Source organism: Schistocerca gregaria, chromosome 7 (genome assembly GCF_023897955.1).
Source record: "Schistocerca gregaria isolate iqSchGreg1 chromosome 7, iqSchGreg1.2, whole genome shotgun sequence".
Classification (NCBI taxonomy): Eukaryota; Metazoa; Arthropoda; class Insecta; order Orthoptera; family Acrididae; genus Schistocerca; species Schistocerca gregaria.
In genome coordinates this window covers 64,367,636-64,394,475 of record NC_064926.1, presented here as the reverse complement: position 1 = coordinate 64,394,475, position 26,840 = coordinate 64,367,636, and the positions used below count along the sequence as shown (strand labels likewise).

Below are 26,840 nucleotides of genomic sequence, written 5' to 3'. Positions count from 1 at the left end.
TTGTTTTCTTCCACAGGAAGTAAAATCCATGGATTTCAAAGGCCATCAGTATTTATCTATCTGAGCGACATGTCCTGTCAATACTAGCTGCTTGCTTCTCGTCAGGCCTGCAGTATTTGGTTTGTGAAGATTTACCGCCTCATAATTAAGCCTGATCTTCCATTCTCAATGGTCTTGTCTTATGTTAGACCCTAGATCTTCCTTAAGACTTTTTGCTGGAAAACAACTCTACAGACCTACAGGTTACGTCAGTGTATTGCATAGCTGGAGTTTAAAAGTCCTCAAGAGACTGTGATTTGAAAAGCAGACACAGATTTAAGTATGATCAGTTTGTGGCACGGATCCTCGTTTTGATTTCTGCCTCACATGATGTCTCACCCATAAAGATTATCCCCAGATGTTTTAAATTATGAACCCTTTTGTATGATTGGTACTGACTGCCAGAGGCTGGAGTGGGTATCTCGAACAGACATAGGTCAAGCTCATCACCAGATACTATGTCTTCAGTTTATTCACAAGGAGATCTACTCACTTCCACCTCCACACTGTCGCTCAACCCCATCAGTTCTTCCTTGGATCTGGACGACAGGGTCACATCATTGTCAACTGGATGTGTGTGCTTTTCTCATCCTCTCGCTTGATCGCTTCAGGTTTGTGTGGAAAGCTTCCCTAATTATTTTCTCGAACACTAGGTTGATGATTATTGGTGATACACCATCTCTCTGTCTCGACCCTGTTTTTATGTAAAAGCTCTCCACAACTTGGTTTGTGAGCTTCACTTTGCCTTTGAAACCTATGAGACAAGCGTGAACCAGGCCGATGAGTTTCTTGGGTATTGAAAATTTGGTTAGCCAACTCAAAAGGCTATCCCAGTGCCTTCATACCTTCGTAAAAGGTATGAAGCACACATGTAGGTCTTCACCATATCCCCACATCTTATTGGTGAGCCATTGCAGCACCTCTTCTGCTGACAGCTGGATTTGATCCAGTATACAGTTGGACAAGATCTTACAGGAGATATCCAGGAGGGCAATTCCTCTGTAGTTGGTGCAGTCCATTTTGTCACCTTTCTTGTATATAGAGCAGATGACTGTCATCTTCCAGTCTTCTGGGATCTCCTCCAAAATCCAGATCCTCTTGATTAAATGGTAAAGTTTGTTCTCTCTCCTCCAACTTGAATGACTTCTGCCTGGATTCCATCTTCTCATGAACTTTTATTCTTCTTCAGCATAATTATCTGAATCTTTATTTCCTCCAATGAAGGCAGTCTGTATGTTGTCCAGGAATCAAAATAATGTCAGAATGTTGAAATTCAAACATATCTTTTAGGTTCATCACAGTTGAGGAACTCCCCAAAGTATTGTTTCTGACTGAGAGCAGTGTTGAAATCATTGGTGAGTATAGTTTTATAATTGTGCTTGATGAGTTTTTGGCAGCTCTGGTACGCCTTCTTGAAGAAGTTGGCTTTACAGTACATCTTTTGTACCTCTTTCCCCAACAAATCTTGTTGAGCCTCCACTTTCCTTGATGCACATTCTCTTTGCTCTCCTCAGAGTCGATCAGCTATTTCACAATACTCCTTCAAACTGGTTTTGCCTCGAGCAAAATCCGTGTCTCGTGGCCAGCTTTCCTTGACTTCTCTTCGTAATGACTTAATGCATTCGTTCCCAAATCAAATCTTCTTGCTCCTGATCCACTTCTTGATGACTGTATTTGCCACTTCTTTCTGTATAACTTCAAAGCTTTCTTTACAGCTGTCAAGGTTCATTTCCCCTTTCCTAAAAATGTGAAAGGATGGAGGACAGGGAGTGGGAAGAAAGGACGTTGTGAGACACACTTTATCTTGTTCGTCGACCTAGACCTGTCCGGCTCGGAAGACCCTCCCAGTAGCTATGCCACCACTGGCGTAGCCCTTAGTGTCACATGAATATGCAAACCTCTCGACTTGCACGAATAGTACTGCTTTAAGGCGGTGTCTCCTGGAGAGACACTGATAGTCATACCACAGCTTTTATTGACAGACACATTCTATCCAGCTCATCCATAAAGAGATCTCCAGTGCCATATCCTCCGGTGACACCAGTAAAGGTGTTAACCAGCCAGTGACCAGCACTCCTCTGATCACCCATTATCTCCCTCACCCTGAAAGGCTCAACCCATTCACCTCAATGCTTCAGTTACCTCATGCAGGGGTCCACTGAGCTTACAGAATATCCTTGTTCATCCTGCTGTCAGTCGTACACCCAAAGGTCACTCCCTCCTGGTCGTCACAGGGGCAGTGCTGTGCCAAAGACTGCACACCACCTCCTACCACAACCCAGTCACAGGCATGTCCTACCCTGTAAAATGTGCAGCTCAATGTGAAGCAACCATGTTATATATCAGTTATGCTGCAATTACTGTATACACCATTCTGTGTGGATATTACAAGCAACCAGCTGTTGACTCACACAAATGGCTACAGCTACACTGTGGCAAACTGCAAACTTGACCATCCAGGTGTTAAACATGCTGTGCAGCAAAACACAAATGTCTGCAACAGCTGCTTCACAACTCTACGAGCTATTTGGGTACTCCCTTTCAGCATGAGTTTCTCTGAACGGTGTGGGTGGAAATTGTGTCTCAAGCATATCCTGTGCTCTCATATTCTCCATGGTCTAAACCTCCACTAATCTGTTGCCACCGCATAACTTACCTTTTCCCTCATCTCTTCTGTCCACACCACTCCTTGCCCATCCAGAACACGTAGTGCCTTCTTCCACCAATCTATCCCTCTCCACTTCCCCATGCTACCTCCCTCCCTCCTTCCCTCCAACAGAATTACAGTGTCATCAGCAGACCACAAAGTTTTTATTTCTCATCACTGCACTTTGTTTTACTTTCCAATTTTTTCTTTGTTTTCTTCACTACTCATTTCGTGTACAGAGCGAATTAAATTGTGATAGATTACATTACAGTCTCACTCCCTTCTTAACCACTCTTTCCATTCATCTCCTTAGACTCACATAACAGCAGTATGATTTCTGTATAAATTGTAGATCATATTTTGCTTATTATACAGAGTGGCACACATAAAACTGGCCCTTGTGCTGAAAGGAATGTGAATGAAGAAAATTGACGTGCATCATTGCTTTCTTACATTTTTATTGTTCAGTTTCATTCTTAACTATGTAATTAACAGTTTAAGTAACAGATTTACTTTTATTAGTTTAATAAGCATATTTTAGAAAGGAATTTAAAGTCTGTGTTCAAAATGTTCTCCATCAACATCCAAGCAAAGTTGTGTATGTCGAAGCATGTTAAGGAAAACACTTTTCAGTACTCTATGAGGAATGTTCGAAATTTCTTGACATATGTTGTTTTGTAATGTGTCAAGTGTTCTGTGATTGTTGCAGTAGACTCTAGCCTTTAGAAATCCATAGAGGTAAAAGTCACATGGTGACAAGGCAGGAGAGTGGGGTGGCCACAAGCCCTTACTAGCGGTCCTGTCTTCTGTAAAATCAGTATGTATATGAGCTAAGGATAAATCCGACGTATGGAAAGTTGCCCCGTCTTGCTGGAAATATGCGCAAAATTTTTTGTTTGGAGTTAACAGAGCTGAAAATTCATTATAGAGTTGCAAGTAAACGTGTGTTGACAGTTTCATTGAAGAACAATCGCCCGATAATTCTGTTACCAGATACAGCACACCACACACCAATTTTTAAATCATGTAATGGCTTTTGCAGTATGCCATGGGGATTATCTGTCCCAGTGTCTTGTGTTTTGTGAATTAATGTAACCTGACAAATGAAACCGAGCTTCATCCATTGAAAAAAGGAGGAACGGATCAAGATGTCCCGCAGCGACATTTTCCTGCAACCAATTACAGTACTGTGTACGCTTACCCTTGTCTGCTTCTTTTATTTGCTGAACAACACTCACACGGTAAGGTTTCATTGACCTGCTAGAAATTCCACATTGCTGTGATAATCGTCTTGTTGACTTGTAGGGACTTCTTTCAGTGTGTGCCATCACATTTGCCACAACTTCAGGTGTACGTACAGTTGGTGCCTTATTTCTCTTTGAATTAACAACACTGCCTGTTGCATGCCACTTTCTCACTAGATCCTGAATTGTTGATTTTGCAGGAATATTACTTTCAGGAAACTTTTCATGAAAAGTGTCAAGAACAACTTTATTGGATTCAGACCGCTCATATCCTTCAACAGTGAACACTCGTTCTTCAATGGAGTAAGACATGACAATGAAGTACATGGTTTATAATGACTACTTTCTGTATGAACTACTCACATGCTACTTACTGCTGTTGGAAGGTGGCAAAGAAAGTGACAAGCTAGTAATGCTACTCATCCACATTCACTTTCCAGTTCGGGCTGGTTTTATGTGCACCACTCCGTATTTTATCCCTGCTGCCTCAAGAGTTTCAGACTGTGTACTCCAGACAGAGTTGTCTCAGACTTTCTCAAAATCTATAAACACTATAATGTATATTTGCTTTTCTTCAGTAGTTGAATCATTGCTTCACTTCTTCCTACATTTCTGAGGAATTTTCAGATGTCGATCAAGTGCTGCCTGTCCACAATTGACTGTTACAGAGTAGTGAATTTGAGCTGTGTCGAAGGATTTAGCTGTACACCTTATCAGCACATAAAGCCCTATTGTGCTCTTCTCCACAGGAGTATTGTTCCACTGCTGCCTGCTTGCGCCGAGGTGCTGGAGCACCTCGAGCTGATGGACTATGGTGAGATCAGTGCCGAGGAGGCCACGGAAACGCTCACTGCCCTGGGGAAACTCCACAACCTGCGCTGTCTTCACTTCGGTACCACTAAACAGGAAGTCCGACACTTAGTTCCTGCTGTGTTTGAGTGAGTTGCAGCAGATTAAATATTACACTTTTCTTTTAAAGTGGTTCTTGTACATGCCCACAATTACACAGTGACCATTACATAAAGATCTGTCAGTTCTGCCATGCACAGAGTTAGTATACTGCTATAGGACCACATCACACAGGTTGGTGATGTTACCAGTGTGTCTAAAATTGACCATCCATTAACATGGTCCTATCTAGGAGATTTTGGACTCAGAAGAGATTGAGGGCAGAGGGAAGAAAAACCACCGGCATTCACTGTCAGGAAAAATCTCTGCGAGAATACAGACAGACAGCATCACAAGTGGTGTGACACTCAATACAGCTCATACTCCGTGCTGAGGCACATTAGTAATTGCTACTGTAGTTGTCAGTACCTGCTAAGTATATTGGTTCCTGAAAAAAAAAAAAAAGAAAAGCAGTCATCATTAGAACGACCAGTCTAGTTGTAAGTCTTGCTTCTTATTGTATTAGTCACCTAGGGGTTGTTTGAATGACTGTGCTGGGTACTACCCAAGAGTTTTGAGTTCCACTGGGTGGAGCTTATGCTGTAAACAGTTCCCTCTCCCCCTCCCCCTCCCACCCCCCTTTGTGTATGTGCACACAGGCACGCATGTGCATGGGTGTATGGGCATGTGCATTTTGTTTCTTACAGTGACGAGGTGGGTGTAAGTGAAAAGCACTAGCTGTGAAATTTTGCTTCCTTCTCAAGAAAAAATGTTTCGAAAGCTCTTGTGAAATTGAAGAAAATCACAAAGGTGACATTGTTTGGGAAACTCGAATGTCCCAGTGGTTTCCTCATTTCAAAGATGGTGAGATGTTGATTGAGGGCACATCTCATTCTAGATATCTTGCAGCTTCCTTTTCTTACTGTCCAGCAAAACGAGTATCGAGTGGAAGCATTCTGTGATTTGACAGAATGTCACTGGACTGTCACAGAATTTTTTTCCGAAATAGTTACCAGTAATGGCTCTCGATACTAGGGTAATGGCGTGGAACCTAAACGGCAATTAAGCTGATAGAAGATGTTAGTGTTGCTTCCCGCAGTGGGATGCTTCTGAAGTGAAGTCACACATTGAGGCAATGTGGTGTTTTTTTTGAGGAGGATGTTGAATTCAGAGTTCGTTCCACCAGGTCAGACTGTAATAATGTTTTCAGTTTATAGGTTAGGAGAAGAGAACATAAAAATGTGCAGTAGGAAGGCCTGATGTGTGGTAGCAGGTGACTGGTTTTCCCACCACAACAGTGCTCTTCCCTCTAGTATAAATATGTGCCTAAAGTGTAAATCACTTTAATGAGAAAGAAATTTAAAAGTTTCATTCAGAGTCCAAGAGTGATGCCAGGCTGAATCCAATACAATGCAAAGAGTCCTGAGAGCAGAGTTGAGTTAACACAAGGACATAGAATAACAGAATGTAGTTTTGTGCACTCTATTCTGGGATTATATCGGGTACATTGCTTGTGAGTCTCTTGACGTTGCACTTTCTGTCAGCTGCATGTGTCGACCCCAATGTGGCTGATGTCTGATCATGCCACTGGACAGCACAGTGGGTGAGTTGAATAGTGACAGTAGTGATCGTTGAAGAGCTGATACATTACGAGAGGTGACATAGGATTGTTGCAGACGTGTCCACCCACGTTAGCCTTTGAACCATCAGGTGCCCCTGCCCGACACAGAAGCTCATCTGTACTCATGATCAGGACTGTTAAAAATAATGGATGAGGGTGTTTTGTATAATACAAAACACCCTCATCCATCTTACCGTATCTAGGTGAACTACTGCAAACCGTATGCATTCTCCTCTTCATCCTGAAGTAGTCTTTACTTTGTCCTCTCAGGCTAACATGATTTTCAAGTTGAGTAACAATAATATTAGCTGCACCAATTCTCCTGATATTCATTTCCTGTGATACTGACAAGTGTGAAAGCTCCCAGATCAAATCCTAGCCTCTGTAGGGTCCATAGTCTGCCAAGATTAGCACAGTTAGAAACTAAACAAGTATAATATGCTGCAACTTCATTAGCAGTTGTGAAACCAAGTGTTGTCTTGGGGCATGGTTATTCTAGCAGAGAGTTGTAACTTTCATTAGGATTTTTATTTTTTCCATGTGCATACTTTTGTATAAATTCTGGATCTGCTAAACATGAAAATACTTCCCACACTGTGGTGCATAAAACTAGAGAAAAACTCAGTAGGATAAATAATATATGGAAATACGGAACAACAGATGGGTGTAGACCTGTGCAAGCTCTTGTTAATAATTATTTTTATTACACATAGGGGTGGAACTGGAATGTAATATTCAAGAATTTAAATTTCAGTACCATGTAGTAAATTGTTGTGACACGCCGATTATTCAAAGCACTGCCGCGCAATTACGCGCGTCCTCTACGTGCGGCGCTGTCTGCCAGCCATGCAGCAGCTGCGCCACCTAAGCAGCCAGCCAAGCAGCGACCGCTAGACTGCGACTCAGTGCTCATTCGAACGCTAACGTGTACACATGTCTTGCTTGTCAACTTACTCTGTGACTTATATGTGTTATGTCGTTCTGAAATGTGTGTGTTAAACTTGACATTATAACAATTGGTGACGAGGTAGTGGATTTTTCCTTTTCGCCGTTGACCCACAGGTTTCCATGGCTACTGTCGAGCAACTGTTGCAAAATCTCCTTGAACAGCAAACACTTCTAACAGCGGTGATTTGCGATTTCGTTGCGGCATCAAATGTGGGGCGTTTCTCGTCATTGGCTATACCTCCTTTTTCTCCTTACAACGAGATGGCGGAAGACTGGTCTGATTATGAAAAACGTCTTCGACAGCACTTCTTGGCATTTCATGTCATGAATAAACAACCATGTCTCTGTTCCTTTCCTGGATTTCACCTCAAATGTATCGGTTGTTGTCACAATTGGCTCCTTTGAAGGATCCTGCGTCTTTGTCCTTTGCTGAAATGTGCTCACTTCTGTCTATTTTCAAAAGCAAACGCATGTGGTAGCCTCTTGTGTTGCCTTTTATTGTTGTGAAAAACAGCCACATCAATCCTATGTCGCTTGGGCTGCTGAACTTCATGACCTCAGTTGAAAGTGTCAATTTGTTAATGACGTTCACTAAGAATCCTATGCCGATTCCATGGTACGGGGTGCTATTATCTGGTCGGTGCCTGACAAAGAAGTTCAGCAACATGCCCTTCAGTCGGTAAATCTGACTCTAGATGAAGTTCTCTCCATTGAGCAGTCGTTTGAAATTTCTCGCACCGCTGGGGCGCAAATAGAGGCATGGGATAGTGTCGGGAAAATACAACCTCTGAGCGCTGTTGATGATGCGTGCGGCGTGTCCCTGCTGGCCGACGTGGCCGCAGTGCACTCCCACACGCAGCCTCGGCCTAACCGTAAACAACCCGCTAAGAAACTGCAGCAAAACCCGCGGTAACTTCCTTCATGTCCGCGGTGTTTTACGAAACATTCACGCGAGGATTGTCCCCAACATTGGGCTATGTGTCACAATTGCAAAAAGAACGGTCATGTCTTCCATTTGCAAATCCGACCACATACATGATGTTCATGAACATGACGCTGATTCTGATTCTGTGTTGTCTGTCAATTGCACTTCTTCCCTTTGAGGGAAGTTATTCCTCACTGCCCAAATCCTTGGTCGAGATGTTCACATGCAGGTGGATACCAGTTCTGCTGCCACTATAATTCTCAGACGTATCTTCAGTTGGGTTCTCCACTCCTGTCACCTGTCACTCGGCAATTACGGACATACAATAAACAGAAGATTTCTCTCTTGGGACAGTTTAATGCTGAGGTATCTTACAAATCCGCCGCACTGTCCCCATATTTGTGGTCGACCAGAGTAACGCAGAGAATCTTTTTGGATTCAATGCCTTTCGTGTTTTTGGGTTCTCCACAGATGACTGTCAATATTGTCTCTGATGCTATTCCTTATACTCAACTGGATTCCTTGTCGACGACATTTTCATCCCGTCCTCGTCGCCAATTGTTATAACGTCAAGTTTAACACATATATTTCAGAACGACACAACACATATGTCACAGAGTAAGTTGACAAGCAAGACATGTGTACACGTTAGCATTTGAATGAGCACTGAGTCTCAGTCTAGCGGCTGCTGCTCGGCTGGCTGCTTAGGTGGCGCAGCTGCTGTATGGCTGGCAGACAGCACTGCACGTAGAGGACGTGCGTAATTGCACGGCGGCGCTTTGAATGATCGGCGAGTCACAACATAAATAAAGGTCCAATAAAATTTTTTTCACAATTTTGGTTGCTTTCACATACGTCCACCATCCAGTGACCCCCATCCCTTCATAATACCTAGCAAAGGAGTAAGCAAGGCTTAACCTGGCATCCCCTTACAGCTCAACTAGTTTTTTTTACAAGTACTGCATTTTATGTTGTGCCACATGGATATGCTTAAATATTTTGTTGCTGGTAACATTTTCATTGAATGATTGATTTTTTATTGACTAAAAACAAAACATTTACAGGGATGTAAAGCTTGTACAAGCAATGTCAATAAATGTACAAATAACAATGACAGTAAATACACAAATTAATCTGTGTTAGAAATTATGCTCACAGAAATCTTCCATTGTATAAAAACAATTTTGAATTAATAAAGTTCTTACAGATATCTTAAATGTTTTCAGCTCCACTCTCTTAACTGACTCTGGTAGTTTATTAAATAGCTTTACAGATGTGTGTTTGAAGCTGTTTTAGTCTTTTCTTACATCATTAGTGTCATGTGTTATAACTATGTAGATCAGAATTTAGATCAAAACTAGACAAGTTCTTTTTAATGTACAAGAGACAATGAAATATGTATATACATGGCAAGGTCATAATACTAAGTTTAATAAATAATTCTCTACAGTGAGTGCTAGGTGGTACTTTACATATCAGTCTGACAGCTTTTTTCTGGGCTGTAAATAAGCATTTTGAGTTGCAATTATTTCCGCACAAGATTGTCCCATATGTAAATGAGAGTGAATATAACTATAATAGACAGAAAGCAAAATTTTCTCATCTACTGTTGCTTGTAATTTTCTGAGCATAAATATTCCTTTAGAAATTTTTAGTGTTAAATAATTCACATGTGCCTGGCAGCCTAAATTATTTTGCAAAACAATGCCAAGAAACTTTACAGTAACTGTCTCTCAGGTAATTCTATTGTTATAAGAAATGTTTAATTCCTGTGTTTTATTTATGTTCATAGACAGGCTATTGGCATTGCACCAGTCATAAAGTATATCTATCTTGAGTGAGATAATTACTCATGTTATTGTTCGTAGGCACTCTAACACTTAAACTGATATCATGTGCATACAAGTAACAGTTTCTAGTATCATCTATTACATTGCTAGGTTGTTGTTGTTGTTGTCTTCAGTCCTGAGACTGGTTTGATGCAGCTCTCCATGCTACTCTATCCTGTGCAAGCTTCTTCATCTCCCAGTACCTACTGCAACCTACATCCTTCTGAATCTGCTTAGTGTACATTGCTAGGTAGGTCATTCATATATAATGTGAACAAGAGAGGGCCCAAGATTGATCCTTGAGAAACACCGTGGTTAATGGGTAAGAAACTAGAATATTGGTTATTGAAGTAAACAGTTTGACATCTATTCGATAAGTATGACTGAATAATTTTAACAGCAGAGACTGAGAAACCTACAGTTTTTAATTTCAGCAGCAGTGTGTTGTGGCACACAGTGTCAAATGCTTTTGATAAATCAAAAAACTTTGTACTTACAATAAATTTTTCTTCTTTTGCTTCAAGACAGTTACGTATGTAGCTCATAACAGCATCACATGTTGATAGATTTTTCCTAAACCCAAACTGGCTATTTGAAAGTAATTGATGAGAATCTAGAAAACTGATTATTTGAACACTCATTATTTCCTCAATGACCTTGGATAAAAGTTGTACAAGAAAAACTGGCCTATAATTTTAGGCAAATTATTGTCATCTTTTTTGTGGACTGGGATTACTTTAGCTATTTTGTATTTTTCAGGGAAACAACTTGCATCAAAGCAGTAGTTTATGATTTGACAGAGAACCTCTGCTATATTATGACTACTAAGTTTCAATATTTTAGAGCTGATATTGTAAATATCCAGTGAATCACTTTTGCTAAGAGAAAGAATGACAGAGTGTACATCTTCTACACAAATGTGTTCAAAATAAAACAAAACACATTTTCCATAGCATTTTGGTTTTTATAGGCACCATCCAAATAGTAGCTAGGTTCATGTTTACTATCAGGTGTCTTAGTAACTACACTATCTACACTGTTTACAAAATAATTATTAAAACTATCAGCACTAATTTTGGATCTAGATACAAATTTTTTGCTACCCAATGCTAGATTTTCATTAATTATTTTCCACATTTCTTTTGGTTTATTAATAGCTTGTGCAACCAATTTGCAATTATATTCCAATTTAGCTTTCTTAATACCCATTCCGTGCTGATATTTGCATTCTTTATATCTTACTTAGGCATGCAGGCAAGATGAATTCTTTGCTAGGTAGTAGAAATTGTTGCATTGATCTTTAAGTTTTCGTAGTTCCTGTGTGTACCACTTATTTTTATTGATAGTCGATACCCTGCTCATTTTAAGACATTTGTTCTTTAGTGGCAGGCCAATGTTAACTGCCCACATGAATAATGCAAGAAAGTTGTTGAACTGGGTTTCTGCTCCAGTGTTACCATACTCACACAACCATTTAATTTCTGTGCGACATTTTAGAAAAACAGATATATTACAGTCACTAATTGTATGTTGTGTCTTGTAAATCACAGAAGTCTTGGTGACATTAAAAATCATTGCATCCATGTTTACTTGAATAATAATTCCATGATGATCAGAAAGAAGAGTGCCAATCACATTTGTATCATATTTTGAAGAATGAAAAGTTGTAACAATATTGTCTATACAAGTACCTCATGTTTACACTACCAGGTCTGGTGATTACATTCTTCAGCATGATATTCATCCCATAGCTTTTAACTAAGCTATTTATATCCAAGTTGTCAGAAGTACTGGAGTTGAAATTAATATTAAAATCAGCCATTAGAATTACATTAACTTTCATTAAAAACAATGTGTTTAATAAGATGTCCAACCATTCAAAAAATTCTCTCTTATTTTCCAATACTGAGTTTCTGTAAATACAGATAAAGGCTGTTCCACAAGTCACAATGTAACAGGCAGATATTTCAAAAGTTTCCTCCACAGATAAATTTGTTACACTAGGTAGTGGCTCAAAAACAAGGTGGTTCTTAATTAAAATGGCAGAGCCACCTTGTTTCTTATCTTTATGGCAAAAATAAGAGGCTACTTTAAAATCTGGAATGCCTGTCTAGTTGATGCCATCAGAGTTCATCCAATATTCAGTCAAACCAAGGACTTCTGTTTGCTTTGCCTCAATCAGAACATGCAATGCATCTGTTTTATCTAATAAGCCCTGTCTGTTAAGAAACATAATCTTTGCAGATTAGTTAGGTATAATGTTATTAGATTTGGAGATACTGCCTGTTGAACTATTTATTTGCTGTTTTTTTAGTATGGGTTAGGCCCTGGTCAACAGGAAGTGACCAAGCCTGGTCTGGACTAGGCTTGGTCAGCGACTCACGTTTCCCTGATTATTTAAACCTGCTTTCATTTTACTATATTGGATTGATGTAGAACTACTCTCACTTAATTTAGTGCCAAAGTCTAATACTACTTTTTTGGAAAATTTGAGAATTCTTTCACTTAGATATTTTTTTACCAAGACTGTTCAGGTGAAGTCCATGTAATGTATGAAATCTACTTCCTAATCTACTGATGTCCACAAATAATACATTTGTATATTTCTTACAAATATTAAACATTAATTTCATTTGCTTTTCTTACTTCTAAATTGACGCAGGACCATAGGGGTAGATAATGGCAGTGAGGCACTGAGAAAACTAGGACATTAGTGTTTCTTAAACGATGTAATGTTTTGTTAAGGGACAGCTGAAGTCTTCTTGTTTCATTCCTAGCCACCGTTTGTGCCAGCCAGGAACACTGCAACACATTCAGAATCCAGATCATCCATTTCAGCGTTTCTTGCTGCCACATCCTGTAACCAAGCATTTGGCTTAATTGTACTAGTGATGTCTTGCAGATACTTTTCTCTCATCCCTCGAGCAATATTTCTTCCATGGCTGTCTGCGTATATATACATATATGCACTTTCTTGTTATTGCACAGGTCAGGCTAGGTTGACTGTTAAACAATGGGCGCACCATGTCAGATTCTTCTGCTTCTTGTAAATCTGACAATGGCTCAAAAGAATTGTTTATTGAAAAAGTTTCCATTTTGTTTTTCTGGGCCACAGCTTTTACACTACCACCTTTCAAAACAGTTCTCCAATCTGAATTGTGTTGTTTATTTGTATCTGAAACGGTAATCTGCTTGGTATTGATTATGTGAGATGTTTCTGTATCACTGTTATTAGGTTTTGTTAGTTCACACATTGCATTGTCACTGTTGTTTATTACCTTTTTATGCCTGCAGGAATCGTATCTCCATTCTTTTGGGCATTTCCTGTCCTCCATTAATGAGGGATCCACATCAAAAGTGAAATAAGGGATCACAGGAGTAGCATTATCGGACATTAATCAGTCTCTCTGCTTATTTGCATGTAATATGTTACATTTATTTACATTCAGTATTATCTTCCCACCCCTAAACACGTCACCAATCCTCTGCAGTCTTCCTGTATTGTGCTGCTACGTTCTGGGACTGCAACCTCCCTGCAGATGACAGTATTGTCTGAGAAAAGCATCACAGAGATTTCGACATTATGCATTAGATAGTTTGTGTATATTGCATTTTTTACTATAAGTGTAGTACACAGCCGTTTGTCATCCCTTTAGGAATGGGCGACTGCAAAAACTACAGCAGCTTCAGCTGAGTTACATTGTGGAGCAGAAGACATTGTGTGCTGTGGCGAAGCGCTGCCCTGATCTGCAAGAACTTGAACTGCTCAGATGTGAGGGACATACGGACACTCTTTTTGAGCCACTCCACCGACTCAAAAAGCTGGAAACGTAAGTGTGAGCAACACGATAGTGTGTTTGTTGTGCAGTAGATGCTTGTAACTTAGTTACCTGTCCCTTATTATACCGATGACTTCTGTTCATGAGAGGTAGATGAAAACCAGCACACACAAAAAGTCTGTATAGAAAGAACTTCACGCATTGGTGTCAGTTTGAGTTACAGGCACCCAGAATCTTTGCCTACACTGTTGCTCATTTCTGTAGGCCGATGCATGTCAGGTGCACTTCGTGTTCAAAACTCACCTGTCTCTCATTCACTGCGTAAGTTCTTCGCATTGCGGTGGGACATGTGTACACTTTAAATGAAATTACAGGAAGGGGGAGAGGTCAAATAGCCAGAAAATAGGTACATAACATGCCTAATAAAAACAATCTGTGTTGTTGAGGCCCAGTGTCCTCAACTAAGCTAGTATTCTGACTGCTACCCTGAGTGTGTAAGCTTGAGTATCTGTGTGGATGCAAGTGTTAATGTGTGTACTCTTACTGTAAAATGATCAAGGTGCTCGGAAGCTAGTGTTGACCATTTTCTGTTATGTGTTTCTGTGTGTCACCCATCAGTCCTCTATAGGTTGCGATATTCTGCTCCTTCCTTATTGTGATATTGGGTGGCAATGTAAAGTAAGTATGTTGAGGAGCTACGACTTCCTGCTATTCGATCTTGCTCACCTTCAAATTCACTAATCTCTTCTGACCAGACTGTGTAACCTGAAGTGCTCTGTAGTTACTGCTGGAAGTTAAAAGCACTCCAGCATGCAATTATAGAAATAAATAAATGCTTCTCATAAACTACATATCGTATGTTACACTCTCGTTTATGATGATTGTGCATAACAAAGTTGGTTCATTACGCGGAACATCACAGATAAATTGATATGGACTATGACCACAAATTGTCTGTTTTAGTTAACAGATTCCAAATAATATTCAGGTAACATGTTTTCGTTCTCCCTACAATGTCATAGGCATTGTCACAGCCACTCTTCTTCTGTGGCTCACACCACATCTCGAAGGCAGGACACGATGTCGTGGAATAAGCCACCAAACTGTCAAGTACCACTGAGGAGTGACCTACCACTTTCTTTAAAAGTGTTGAGTTATTCCCTCTATTTAGTGCAAATGAAAAAGACCAATCTTTATTGTGAACTTGGTTAAAGTTGTACACTACAGGAAAGGTATGAAGTTTTATGTTTACAGTGGGGGTGAAATACAGCACATCAATTTATTTTTTCATAATTAGTGTTTGAGATTTATAGCTGGCATCAACTTCACATCTTGGAGAAAAGAGTCTGCTGCCTCCAGATACAACAACATGGCCAGGCCAATAGTACAGATAACTAATGGTGACCACAAAAACCTTTACATATCCACCTCTGTACACCTGAACAACGGCAGACGCGTTACCTTCCACTGCAAACAGGTTTAAAATGTCTGTTGTTGCCCAGATTGCAGGTACGCTGTGCTCATCAATCTTGAGATAATTGAGCATACATAAAACATACATTCAAACAGCAGGCTATACTAATTCTTTGCCTAACTAAATTTTTTATAGTGGCGAACATCATTTGCGGTTGAATGCTTGTGCAACACATCCCTCACCAAAGTCACACATATTACACCATCAGGTAACTGGTTGACTTTCCCATATTTCCCATATTTTTCCATTCAGGAATTTCTATTATTGGTATGCACATGTATCATATTCCAAATCAAAGATATATGTGTTCGCTTTAGAATCTCACGAGCCTTTGTGGAACCACTATTTCTGTGTAACTGTCTCCCCAATGTGATCACTACAAACTAATGTCAACAGTGGAAGATTAGCCAACAGGCAATCATTACACCCACACATTCAGAGGTGCCTGTACGAAATATGCTGCCGCAAGGGACTTTATCATGTTTCCCCTCTCAGTTGTGCCCATAAGGCCAACTACAATTATCTACCACAGTATGTCCATAGCTCTATGTACCAATGCAGTTGAGAGACATGATGCAGTATACTGACATAAGCATACACGGTTTTAATTTGTGATGTCAGATAAACTACCAATTGAGCTTAGAGCATCGGTGAGATTGTACTGCCTCAAGTGACACTGTCTACTCTCAGCCAAAGCCCTTCATGGTCTGCCTTAAGCAACAGGTGATGTCAGATACGTTGCTCTGCGCAACAGCCATAAGTAAAATACTTTTACTAACTCCAGTGGTGACTAATGCCTACAATTAGTCTGAGCATCTCCAGCAAGACTTTTAGGAAGTATTTTTCTTAATGTAACAATATTTTTACTGACAATTTCATGCCTCTCCCCTTCAATGGCAGGAATAAGTCCATTCTACTGTTGCCAAGGGATAGCTCTTCTCTCAATCTGCACCTTCCTTTTTAGTTTCACAGGAAGTATTCCTACGTGAATCTTCCAGAGCATTCAAGATGCCCATTTGCCCCTTTCCAGAGCAAAGCTTTCTCCAACTTTTAGTGCCCTCGCTTCTGCCACAGCCATTCTGCGTAATAGTAGTCAAACACAGTTGCTTTGCACCAACTCAAATTCTGATTCTAAGCCTGATAATGTTCAGAAATGAGTGTGAGCTGGGAAAATTACATGTCACTGCCCCATCTTATCCCACCTCCATTGGTTTTAAATCTAATGTAATATTGAAGATGAGTAAACCAGAACCAACTTTCTATACAAACTTAAGTCTTTGGAACGACCACAATACCTTACTGTCAATTTGTTAAACTATTTATAATTTTACATTTTCCCTTAGGTTTGTATGAATTCAAGTAGCATTCTCATTTTATCGCCATGACTGACAGTAAAGATTTATTCGGTGCTATTCTAGACAAATTGTTATACCAGTATTTCTACACATTTTTATCATTAATCTAAATTGTCAAAATGGCTCTGAGCACTATGCGACTCAACATCTGTGGTCATCAGTCGCCTAGAACTTAGAACTAATTAAACCTAACTAACCTAAGGACATCACACACATCCATGCCCGAGGCAGGATTTGAACCTGCGACCGTAGCAGTCGCGCGGTTCCTGACTGAGCGCCTAGAACTGCGAGACCACCGCGGCCGGCAATCTAAATTGTCCACAACCTCCTTGTCATATCAGATAATGTCAGTGGTGAATCAAGGGGGGACAGGATGCAGGCTCCACCCCCCCCCCCCCCCCCCCCCCCCATCCCACCCCAGAAATACCGCTTGGAAAAAAAGATTCTGTGAAACATAGCTTTCACAATTTACAGTCTTGAAAATTGTCTCACTATTGCACTTGCTTGTTCAGTCACACTTGTAGCTCAACAACAACTGCAGTGGAATCTGACTGAAAGAACTCTTCTCAACTCAAACAAAATCTAGGTCAATGAAAAGGCTATTAGTGGCACCAAAGTTAGTATCCAGAGACTCGTTGGTGACACAGTAACTCAAACTTAGTGAAGCAGAGCAAAGGCAGAAATGATAAACTGCAGTTTAAAATGTCTTTCATAAAGAAAATAACATGAGGACTGTAACAGTTCAATTGTCATGTGCTTGCCAAAATGATTAATGTGAATGTTAGATTAAGTGACATCAAGAAACTGGTGAAATTGCTAGCATGGAACTAATTCCAGGGCCAGAATCCCTGATTCTAAACAGAATTTGTGTATGAGATAGTCCCTCTTTTAACGTAATCTACTGGAGATCACTTGAACAAGAAGCAGCCCATTGCTCAGAAGAAAGCGCAGGTCACACCGTCTGTGTGATCGTTGGCAGAATTAATCCATGAAGCTGCCATCTGATATCTGACATCCACCTATTGCAGAATTTTAGAATATGTTTTGTGCTCAGATCTAATGAATTATCTCAAATAGGATGATCTTCTGTGCCAAAAAGCGTGAATGCCAGAAATATTGGTGTTGTGAAACCTACCTTATGTTCTCCCATGCAATGCCTGAAAAGCCACAGATTGATGCAATCATGTGGATGACTTTGAAAACCATGTGACTCAGTACTACATTGATGCTTATTAATCCATTGGCTTAAATAGCCAGTTCACAGCCAGGTGCAGATTTCAAGACCATTACTGTTAGACAGTCTGGTTTTTTATTTTCTGTCAATAGACGGTACGACACGTTATATATCTTTGAAAAGCTGAAAAATTGATCTGTTTACTGATGTATAACACACTTGTTTTCCTTTGATTTTTGTGAGTTATAAGCAAACATTATCAGGGTTTTTCACCAGCTGTATAGTAGCATGCAATGCTGTACTGTAAAAATTCTCTCAGATGAGTAAATTGAAAGTCTGTTGAAAAAAAAGTGACAGTGATGTAAATGATATTAGTGATGACAGTGAGGCAAATGAAACAGATAATAACAAAGACGTTGCAGCAACAGGTGTGAGTGTTGCTAAAACACAGAAGGTAGAAAAATGGAAATAGGGGAATAAATCAGGATAAACCTTCTAAAACTTCATTTTTTTGGTTCTAGTGACAGCAGTCCTAGGGGTCAGAGACAATTCACTTAAAAACTAACCCCATTACATATGTACAGAAAAATGGTTCATATGTAATTCTGGGAGGATGTAGCAGTAGAAGCAAATAGATTTGCAACAGATTGTTATTAAAAAATGTCCTACTTGGAAATCAAACATTGCTTGGTTTCCTATAACATCAGATGAAATTGAAGCATATTTTACTTTATGTATTCTTATGGTACAGGTGAAGAAACCAAGACTTCATTCATACTGGTCCATAAAAAAATCAATTCATACTCCTTTCTTTTCTGACGTCATGCTGTGTAGGAGATTCTTAAATATTTCTAAGTTAATTCTTGTTGTAAATAATGAAAATGTTGACCCTGCAAACTGAATTAGTTTCAGTCTCTTATTGACCACCTCAAACAAAATTTCCAAAGTGTTTATTATCCTGAAGAAGATATTGAAATTGATGAAAGCATCATGAAATTCAGAGGTAGACTCTGCTATATCCAAATCAGTCCTCTAAAAAGGGCATATTTCAGAATAAAAGTCTTCAAAATCTGAGTGTCAGGTACTGGCTACTGTTCAGTATTTGATATTTATCCTGAAACCAAGCAGCAGCAAAGAAATCCTGATTAGAGTAGTTGTTGTCATGGACATCATGAAACTATATTTGGAAAACGGTCATACAGTATATGTTGACAACTGTTACACTTCCCGGTCATTGTTTGCGAGGCTTACTGAAAGGGGCACAAATTCCATAGGGGCAGTTAGATCTACTAGGCGAAATATGGCAGACCAGTTCCAAAAATCTAAACTACAAAAGGAGAGGCTCTTGTGTTATTTTCACCCAAGCTGATGGCTCCGAAGTGGATGGATAGAGAAGAAGTAAATATTCTATGAATTATCCATACAGATGTCAGTATAACAGCAACAGGAAAAATTGACAGGAAAACCAAAACTCCAGTCTAGAAGCTCCAAGCAGTTATGCAACACAATTAATTCAATGAGTGCAGTTGACAGACAGGACAAGCAGTTGTCATCTTTCTCTCTCATTAGAAGATATGCTAGAGGATAGAAGACAATTTTCGTTTACTGATGGGCTTTGGAATTTTCAATTCATATGGCATACTAAACTATCTGATAGGGGAAAAAATCATCTATCACTCAGTTTAGAATTCAACTGCCTGAGGACATAATAGAGCAGGTCACTCTGCCAGGCTACCTTGGACATGGATGGCCCCACTGGAATTTCCAATTACACTGGAAGTATCAAATTGGGCACATTTTGCTAGATTTATCCCCACAGTGCCATTAAGAAAACATCATTTGGAAACTGTGTAGTGTGCAAAGTAAGGAAGAAGGAAAGTGACTATCAGTGTGAGTGTGAGACATGTCTAGCGTTGTTGCACGTGCCTGAACTTGGGACCTTTGCATTTCGTGGGCAAGTGCTCTACCGATAAAGCACACAGTTTTAATCTGCCATAAAGTTTTATATCTCTGCACACTCCATTGCAGAATGGAAATTTCATTCTTCTCATCATTAATACTTGATACGACAGCAACAATGGTTGTTAGAGTTGGTGGTTAGATACAACCCGACATCATCAGTATCAGTGTGTTAGTTATGAAATTACAAGGTGTGATCAAAAAGTAACATGAAATTTTCAATGTCATGGGCTTTATGCATCTGACTGTCAATTTGTTTTTATCTTATTGGTACACATATTCCTGACATATGATTGCATTTTCGTCTGTTTTGAATATTCAGTTTCTTATTGACAGTCGAAAAGGTTAGGTGTGTTTTCAAATGCTGTGTGAATTTTTGCTTTTAATAATGGTGGCTCAAAGAATTTGCATTAAATTGTGCTTGAAAAATGGAATAAAGTGCAGCACTGCACTTGAAATGTTGACTGTGGCTTTTGGTGAATCTACTATGAATAAGGCAAGAGTGACTGTCATAAATAATTCAAAGGGAGTCTAGAAGACGTAGAAGACAACAATCACCTTGGACGCCCTAGCACATCAGTTACTAATGACATTGTGGAAGAGGTAAGAAAATGGTTCTGGAGAATTACCAAATCACCATCAGAGAGGTTGCTGATGATGATGTGATTCCTTTGGCTCATGCCAAGCAGTTTCTTTCAGACGTTCGGGGCACGATAAATGTAGCAGCCAAGTTCGTTTCGAAATTGTCGAATTTCAACAAAAAACAGTGTCATATGGACATCACCCAGGAACTGATGAATTTAGTTACAACAATCCAGAACTTCTAAAGCTGGTTATAACAGGTGATAAGACATACATGGGCATGACATTGAAACCAAGACACAGTCGTACCAATGAAAACTGCTAAAGAGCCAAGACAGAAAAACATTCGACGATTTTGATCATATGTGAAGGTTCTTCGCACTGTTTTCTCCAATTACAATGGGATAGCACATCATGAGTTCCTGCCTTTCGGTATATGGTCAATAAGGAATACTACCTGGAAGTTATGCAATGTTTGCATCATGAGATCTGAAGAAAACAACCATAATTGTGACAAAACCACTCGCGGGAAATTCATCATGATAATACTCGCTGGTAACACCTCACTGCTCGTTCCAGATTTTTTCAAAAAACAAAACCTTTGTGTTGACTCAGCCACTGTATTCATTCCCCTGCAACTTCTTGCTATTCTCTGGGCAGAAGAGAAACTTGAAAAAATGTCATCTACATCTACATCCATACTCTGCAAGCCACCTGATAGTGTGTACCTCTATCAGTTCTCCCTTCTATTCCAGTCTCGTATTGTTCGTGGAAAGAAAGATTGTTGGTATGCCTCTGCGTGGGCTCTAATCTCTCTGATTTTATCCTCATGGTCTCTTCGTGAGATATACGTAGGAACGAGCAATATACTGCTTGACTCCTTGGTGAGGGTATGTTCTCAAAACTTCAACAAAATCCCATACCGAGCTACTGAGTGTCTCTCTTGCAGAGTCCCACTGGAGTTTATCTATCATCTCCATAATGCTTTTGCAATTACTAAATAATCCTGTAACGAAGCGTGCTGCTCTCCGTTGGATCTTCTCTATCTCTTCTATCAACCCTATCTGATACAGATCCCACACCGGCGAGCAGTATTCAAAGCAGTGGGTGAACAAGTGTACTGTAACCTACTTCCTTTGTTTTCGGACTGCATTTCCTTAGGATTCTCCCAATGAATCTCAGTCTAACATCTACTTTACCGACAATTAATTTTATATGGTCATTCCATTTTAAATTGCTCCTAATGTGTAATCCCAGATAATTTATGGAATTAACTGCTTCCAGGTACTGACCTGCTATATTGTAGCTAAATGATAAGGGATCTTTCTTCCTATGTATTTGCAGCACATTATGCTTGTCTACATTGAGATTCAATTGCCATTCGCTGCACCATGCATCAATTCGTTGCAGATCCTCCTGCATTTCAGTACAATTTTCCATTGTTACAACCTCTCGATATACTACAGCATCATCTGCAAAAAGCCTCAGTGAACTTCTGATGTTATCCACTAGGTCATTTATATATATTGTGAATAGCAACGGCCCTGCAACACTCCCCTGCAGCACAACTGAAATCACTCTTACTTCGGAAGACTTCTCTCCATTGAGAATGACATGCTGCATTCTGTTATCTAGGAACTTATCAATCTAATCACACAATTGGTCTGATAGTCCATATGTTCTTACTTTGTTCATTAAACGACTGTTGGGAACTGTATCAAATGCCTTGCAGAAGTCAAGAAACAAATCATCTACCTGGGAACTCGTGTCTGTGGCCCTCTGAGTCTCGTGGACGAGTAGTGCGAGCTGGGTTTCACACGATTGTCTTTTTGAAACCCACGCTGATTCCTACAGTGTAGATTTTTTAGTCTCCAGAAAAGTCATTATACTCGAACATAACACGTGTTCCAAATTTCTACAACTGATTGACGTTAGAGATATAGGTCTATAGTTCTGCACATCTGTTTGACGTCCCTTCTTGAAAATGGGGATGACCTGTACTCTTTTACAATCTTTTGGAATGCTACGCTCTTCTAGAGACCTACGGTGCACCGCTGCAAGAAGGGGGGCAAGTTCCTTCTGGTACTCTGTGTAAAATCGAACTGGTATCCCATCAGGTCCAGTGGCCTTTCCTCTTTTGAGTGACTTTATTGTTTTTCTATCCCTCTGTCATCTATTTCGATATCTACCATCCTGTCATCTGAGCGAGAAGAAACTACAGTGCAGTCTACCTCTGTGAAACACCTTTGGAAAAAGACATTTAGTATTTCAGCCTTTAGTCTGTCATCCTCTGTTTCAGTACCATTTTGGTCACAGGTTGTCTGCACATTTTGTTTTCATCTACCTACCGCTTTGACATAAGACCAAAATTTCTTAGGATTTTCTGCCAAGCCAGTACATAGAACCTTACTTTCGAATTCGTTGAACGCCTCTCACATAGCCCTCCTCACACTATATTTCGCTTCTTGTAACTTTTGTTTGTATGCAAGGCTTTGGCTATGTTTATGTTTGCTGTGAAGTTTCCTTTGCTTCCATAGCAGTTTTCTAACTCGGTTGTTGTACCATGGTGGCTCTTTTCCATCTCTTGCAATCATGCTTGGCACATATTCATCTAATGCATATTGTACGATGGTCTTGAACTTTGTCCATTGATCCTCAACACTCTCTGTACTTGAGATAAAACTTTTGTGTTAAGCCATCAAGAACTCTGAAATCTGCTTTTTGTCACTTTTTCTAAACAGAAAAATCTTCCTACCTGTTATAATATTTCTATTTATGGCTGAAATCACCAATGCTGTAACTGCTTTATGATCAGTGATTCCCTGTTCTGTGTTAACTGTTTCATATAGTTCGGGTCTTTTTGTCACCAGAAGGTCTAATATGTTATCACCATGAGTTGGTTCTCTGTTTAACTGCTCAAGGTAGTTTTCAGATAGTACACCTAAAAAATTTCACTGGATTCTTTGTCCCTGCCACCCATTATAAACATTTGAGTCTCCCAGTCTATATCTGGTAAATTAAAATTTCCACCCAGAACTATATCATGGTGGGGAAATCTACTCAAAATATTATCCTTCAGGTGTTCTGCCAAAACAGCTGCTGAGCCAGGGGACCTATAGAGACATCCAATTAGCGTGTATGAGCCTTCTTTAACCGTACCTTCACCCAAATTACTTCACATTTCAGATCTCCATCAATTTTCTTCAATACTATAGCACTTCTTATCACTTTAAAAATGTGTCCCCCTTCACTGTCCAGCCTGTCTCTGCGGTATATATTCCAATCTGAGTTTAGAATTTCATTACTGTTTACATCTGGTTTCAGCCGACTTTCCATCCCTAGTACTATGTGGGCATTGTGACTGTTTACTAATGAGAGCAGTTCTGGGACCTTTCTATAGACACACCTGCAGTTTATTATTAGCACATAAATATTGTTATTCCCTGTTGCATTTGCCTACTGCTACCTTGTCGCATCTCAGGAGGCGTCTTGTCGAGCCCAGGAAGGGAATTGTCTAATCTAAAAAACCCACATGTGCACTCCACACATACTGCACTACCCTTGTAGCTACTTCCTGCATGTAGTGCACACCTGACCTATTCAGGGGGACCCTACATTTCTTCACCCGATAGCAGAGGTCGAGAAATTTGCACTCTAGATCTCTGCAGAATCGTCTGAGCCTCTGGTTTAAGCCTTCCACTTGGCTCCAAACCAGAGGACACTACAAATAGTTAGCTGAGATTCCACCCCGTGAGTGTGAGGCTTTCCGCCTTCACCAACTCCGCTAACTGCTTGTATGAACTGAGGCTGACCTCTGAAACCAGACAGCAGGAGTCATTGGTGCCGACCTGAGCAGCAATTTGCAGTCGGGTGCACCCAGTGCACTCTATCGCCACTGACAGGGCCTCCTCCACATCTCGGATGAGTCCCCCCGGCGAGCAGACAGAGGGAACACTGGCCTTCTTCCCTGACCTTTCTGCTATTTCCCTAAGGGGCTCCCTCACCCGCCTAACATTGGAGCTCCCAATCACTAATAAACCCCTCCCCCCTGTGTGCCTGCTCAGACCTTGCTGAAGGAGCGGCCACATGTCCACTCACAGGCAGAGCGAGCGATGCTACATGGCCAGCCTCCACATTGACCCTCTGCCTCGTGCGAAGCAAACGCCGTTGAACCCGCCACTCCCCGCGCCCAGTACCCGCGAAGATGTCTCGGCAGCAGAGACCATGGGTGAAGCATGTGACGCACGAGACTCCCCACAGCCACTACACTTTAAGACAGCAGCCTGAAGATGGCTAACTGCGGCCATCAGCACATTCAGCTGTTCGCGAACAGTGGCCAGCTCCTCCTGTGTCCGTACACAGCAGTCACACATCCTATCCATCTTAATAAATCACCATTGGTGAGATAGAAACAGAATCACTGAAGGAGCTGAAGATCATAATGAAAAGAGTTTCAGAAGTGCTTCAAAGATTGGCGAAACTGCTGCCGCAACCATACTGTAACTGAGGGGGAATTTCATAGAAGAGGACAAAGTTGAAGTTGATGAATAAATAAAGATTATTTAAGGAAAGTGAAAATTCCCATTACTTTTTTATCACCCCAGATAGACCATAAATGAAATATTGTTGATATACAGTGGCAAAAGCAATGGACCACAGATTTAACTTTTGGGATCTGCGTAGAGCCACACCAAGTGTGGTGGCACAGTGGTTAGCACACTGGACTTGCATTTAGGAGGATGATGTTTCAAACCCACATCCAGCCAGCCAGATTTAAGTTTGCCATGATTTCCCTAAATTGCTTCAGGCTAATGCCGGAATAGTTCCCTCAAAAGGGCGCGACCGATTTCCTTCCCCATCCTTGACACAGTCTGAGCTTGTGCTTTGTCTCTAATGACCTCGATGTCAACAGACGTTAAACCCAGACTGTGAACTACTTCTGAATACAAAAATAAGGGTTTTTAAAGAATTGTGGTGGTGCACCATTTCTCCCTTCCTATAATTGACCCACAAATTCACCTGCACTTAACAAGCTTTGCCCAATCTGTCAGGTCATTCTACACCTCCAGGGTGCCTCTGACCAACCACATTTAGGTTCCTCGCGTACCCCTACTCGGTAGGTAGGGATCCTTCTGGATTTTACATTAAGAAACTCCAGTTTGGTACAAACAGTATTCAGCTGAAAACTAAATGTCACTGCCACTCCTACAATGGCCAGCAACATCAGTGTTTTACATTACTCAGCCCCGCCCGTCACTCTTCTGCGGGTGGAGACTGTTGTAGTAACACTCTAATCTCTGTAAATCCTCTGACATTGCAGTTCTCAGGAACAAGTATTGAGCTTGCTGACTTTGTTAAGATGTGCCTTTTCGTGACCGTCTTCTACAGTGATGCCTTATGACACCATCTAGGTGGTGGATGGACTTACCAGTTAATTCTCTGTAGTGAAACTTCTCCCGTGGGACAGCTGTACAGAGCATCTGAAATTTGCACAGCTCTAGTGTTACTGTTTATCACCAGCAACTTAAATGCTACCACTTTTTCCTGCTCTCTGCATTGTGTCTCCGATTTCCTACCTCGGAATGCCCTCGACGGCTCCAAATAGCCTTATGTCGTCAATATATGATGGCGGCTTGCAATAAAATGCTCCAGAGGATGTATTAAAATATATTTCTCAATAACAAATTACAGAATTTAAATCACCGGGACACATTTTGTATATTTACCACATGGGTGTAAATAATGACGTTAAATGTTTTTTGGAATTGTTGACATCAAGTGACATTTTTCAAACTGGTAGCAGCCAAGCCGTAAAGGTGTTACATAAGTCCTATGTAGTACAGTTCTTACAGGCATCATGAAGGCTCTTTTCATCCTGCCTAAGGCTCTCATACCATCATTGTAAATACTGCTGCTTATGACAAAAGGGAACAGACAGAGTGGCTGAACCTTTGTTATTGAAGCTCTGGCTCTGTACATTTGTATTATGCTTTGATGGGTCATTAACCTACATTCAGTATTAATGTTTTCATTACACTGAAAACAGGTTTTTGTTCCTGACATTGGCTTTTAGTTTCATTGCTGGAAAGGCACGCGAAGTTTGTAAAATGGCTCGCTAGAGTTCACTAGAATATGGTAAGATAGGTGGCACCATCTAGTGAGATTTCCACAAGTAATTAGAAAAAATAGGCATGCAAAACATGTTCATCACTTGTAGTTACTTACAATTTCCTCACTTCCTGGTGGCATTTGAGGGATGAAATGTGTTGCTAGAAAGTTTCTTTTTGTGAATGTATTATTTTTGAGTTCTTGTGGATTTTATTTTATTATGAGTAACTACAGCATATTGTGAGTCTGAAACTAGCACCGTATGAAT

At 40.4% G+C, this 26,840-nt stretch overlaps 1 protein-coding gene across 2 annotated transcripts in view; it reads left to right on the top strand.

The window, feature by feature from the left end:
- The window catches only part of LOC126282071 (F-box/LRR-repeat protein 17-like), an 81,397-nt gene that overhangs the window by 43,309 nt on the left and 11,248 nt on the right, over positions 1-26,840 (top strand). For both annotated transcript variants that reach the window (XM_049981517.1, XM_049981516.1), the window contains exons 5-6: positions 4,680-4,868; positions 13,798-13,971. In XM_049981517.1, the coding sequence (XP_049837474.1) occupies positions 4,680-4,868; positions 13,798-13,971 (363 nt within the window). The remainder of the gene's footprint in view (positions 1-4,679; positions 4,869-13,797; positions 13,972-26,840) is intronic.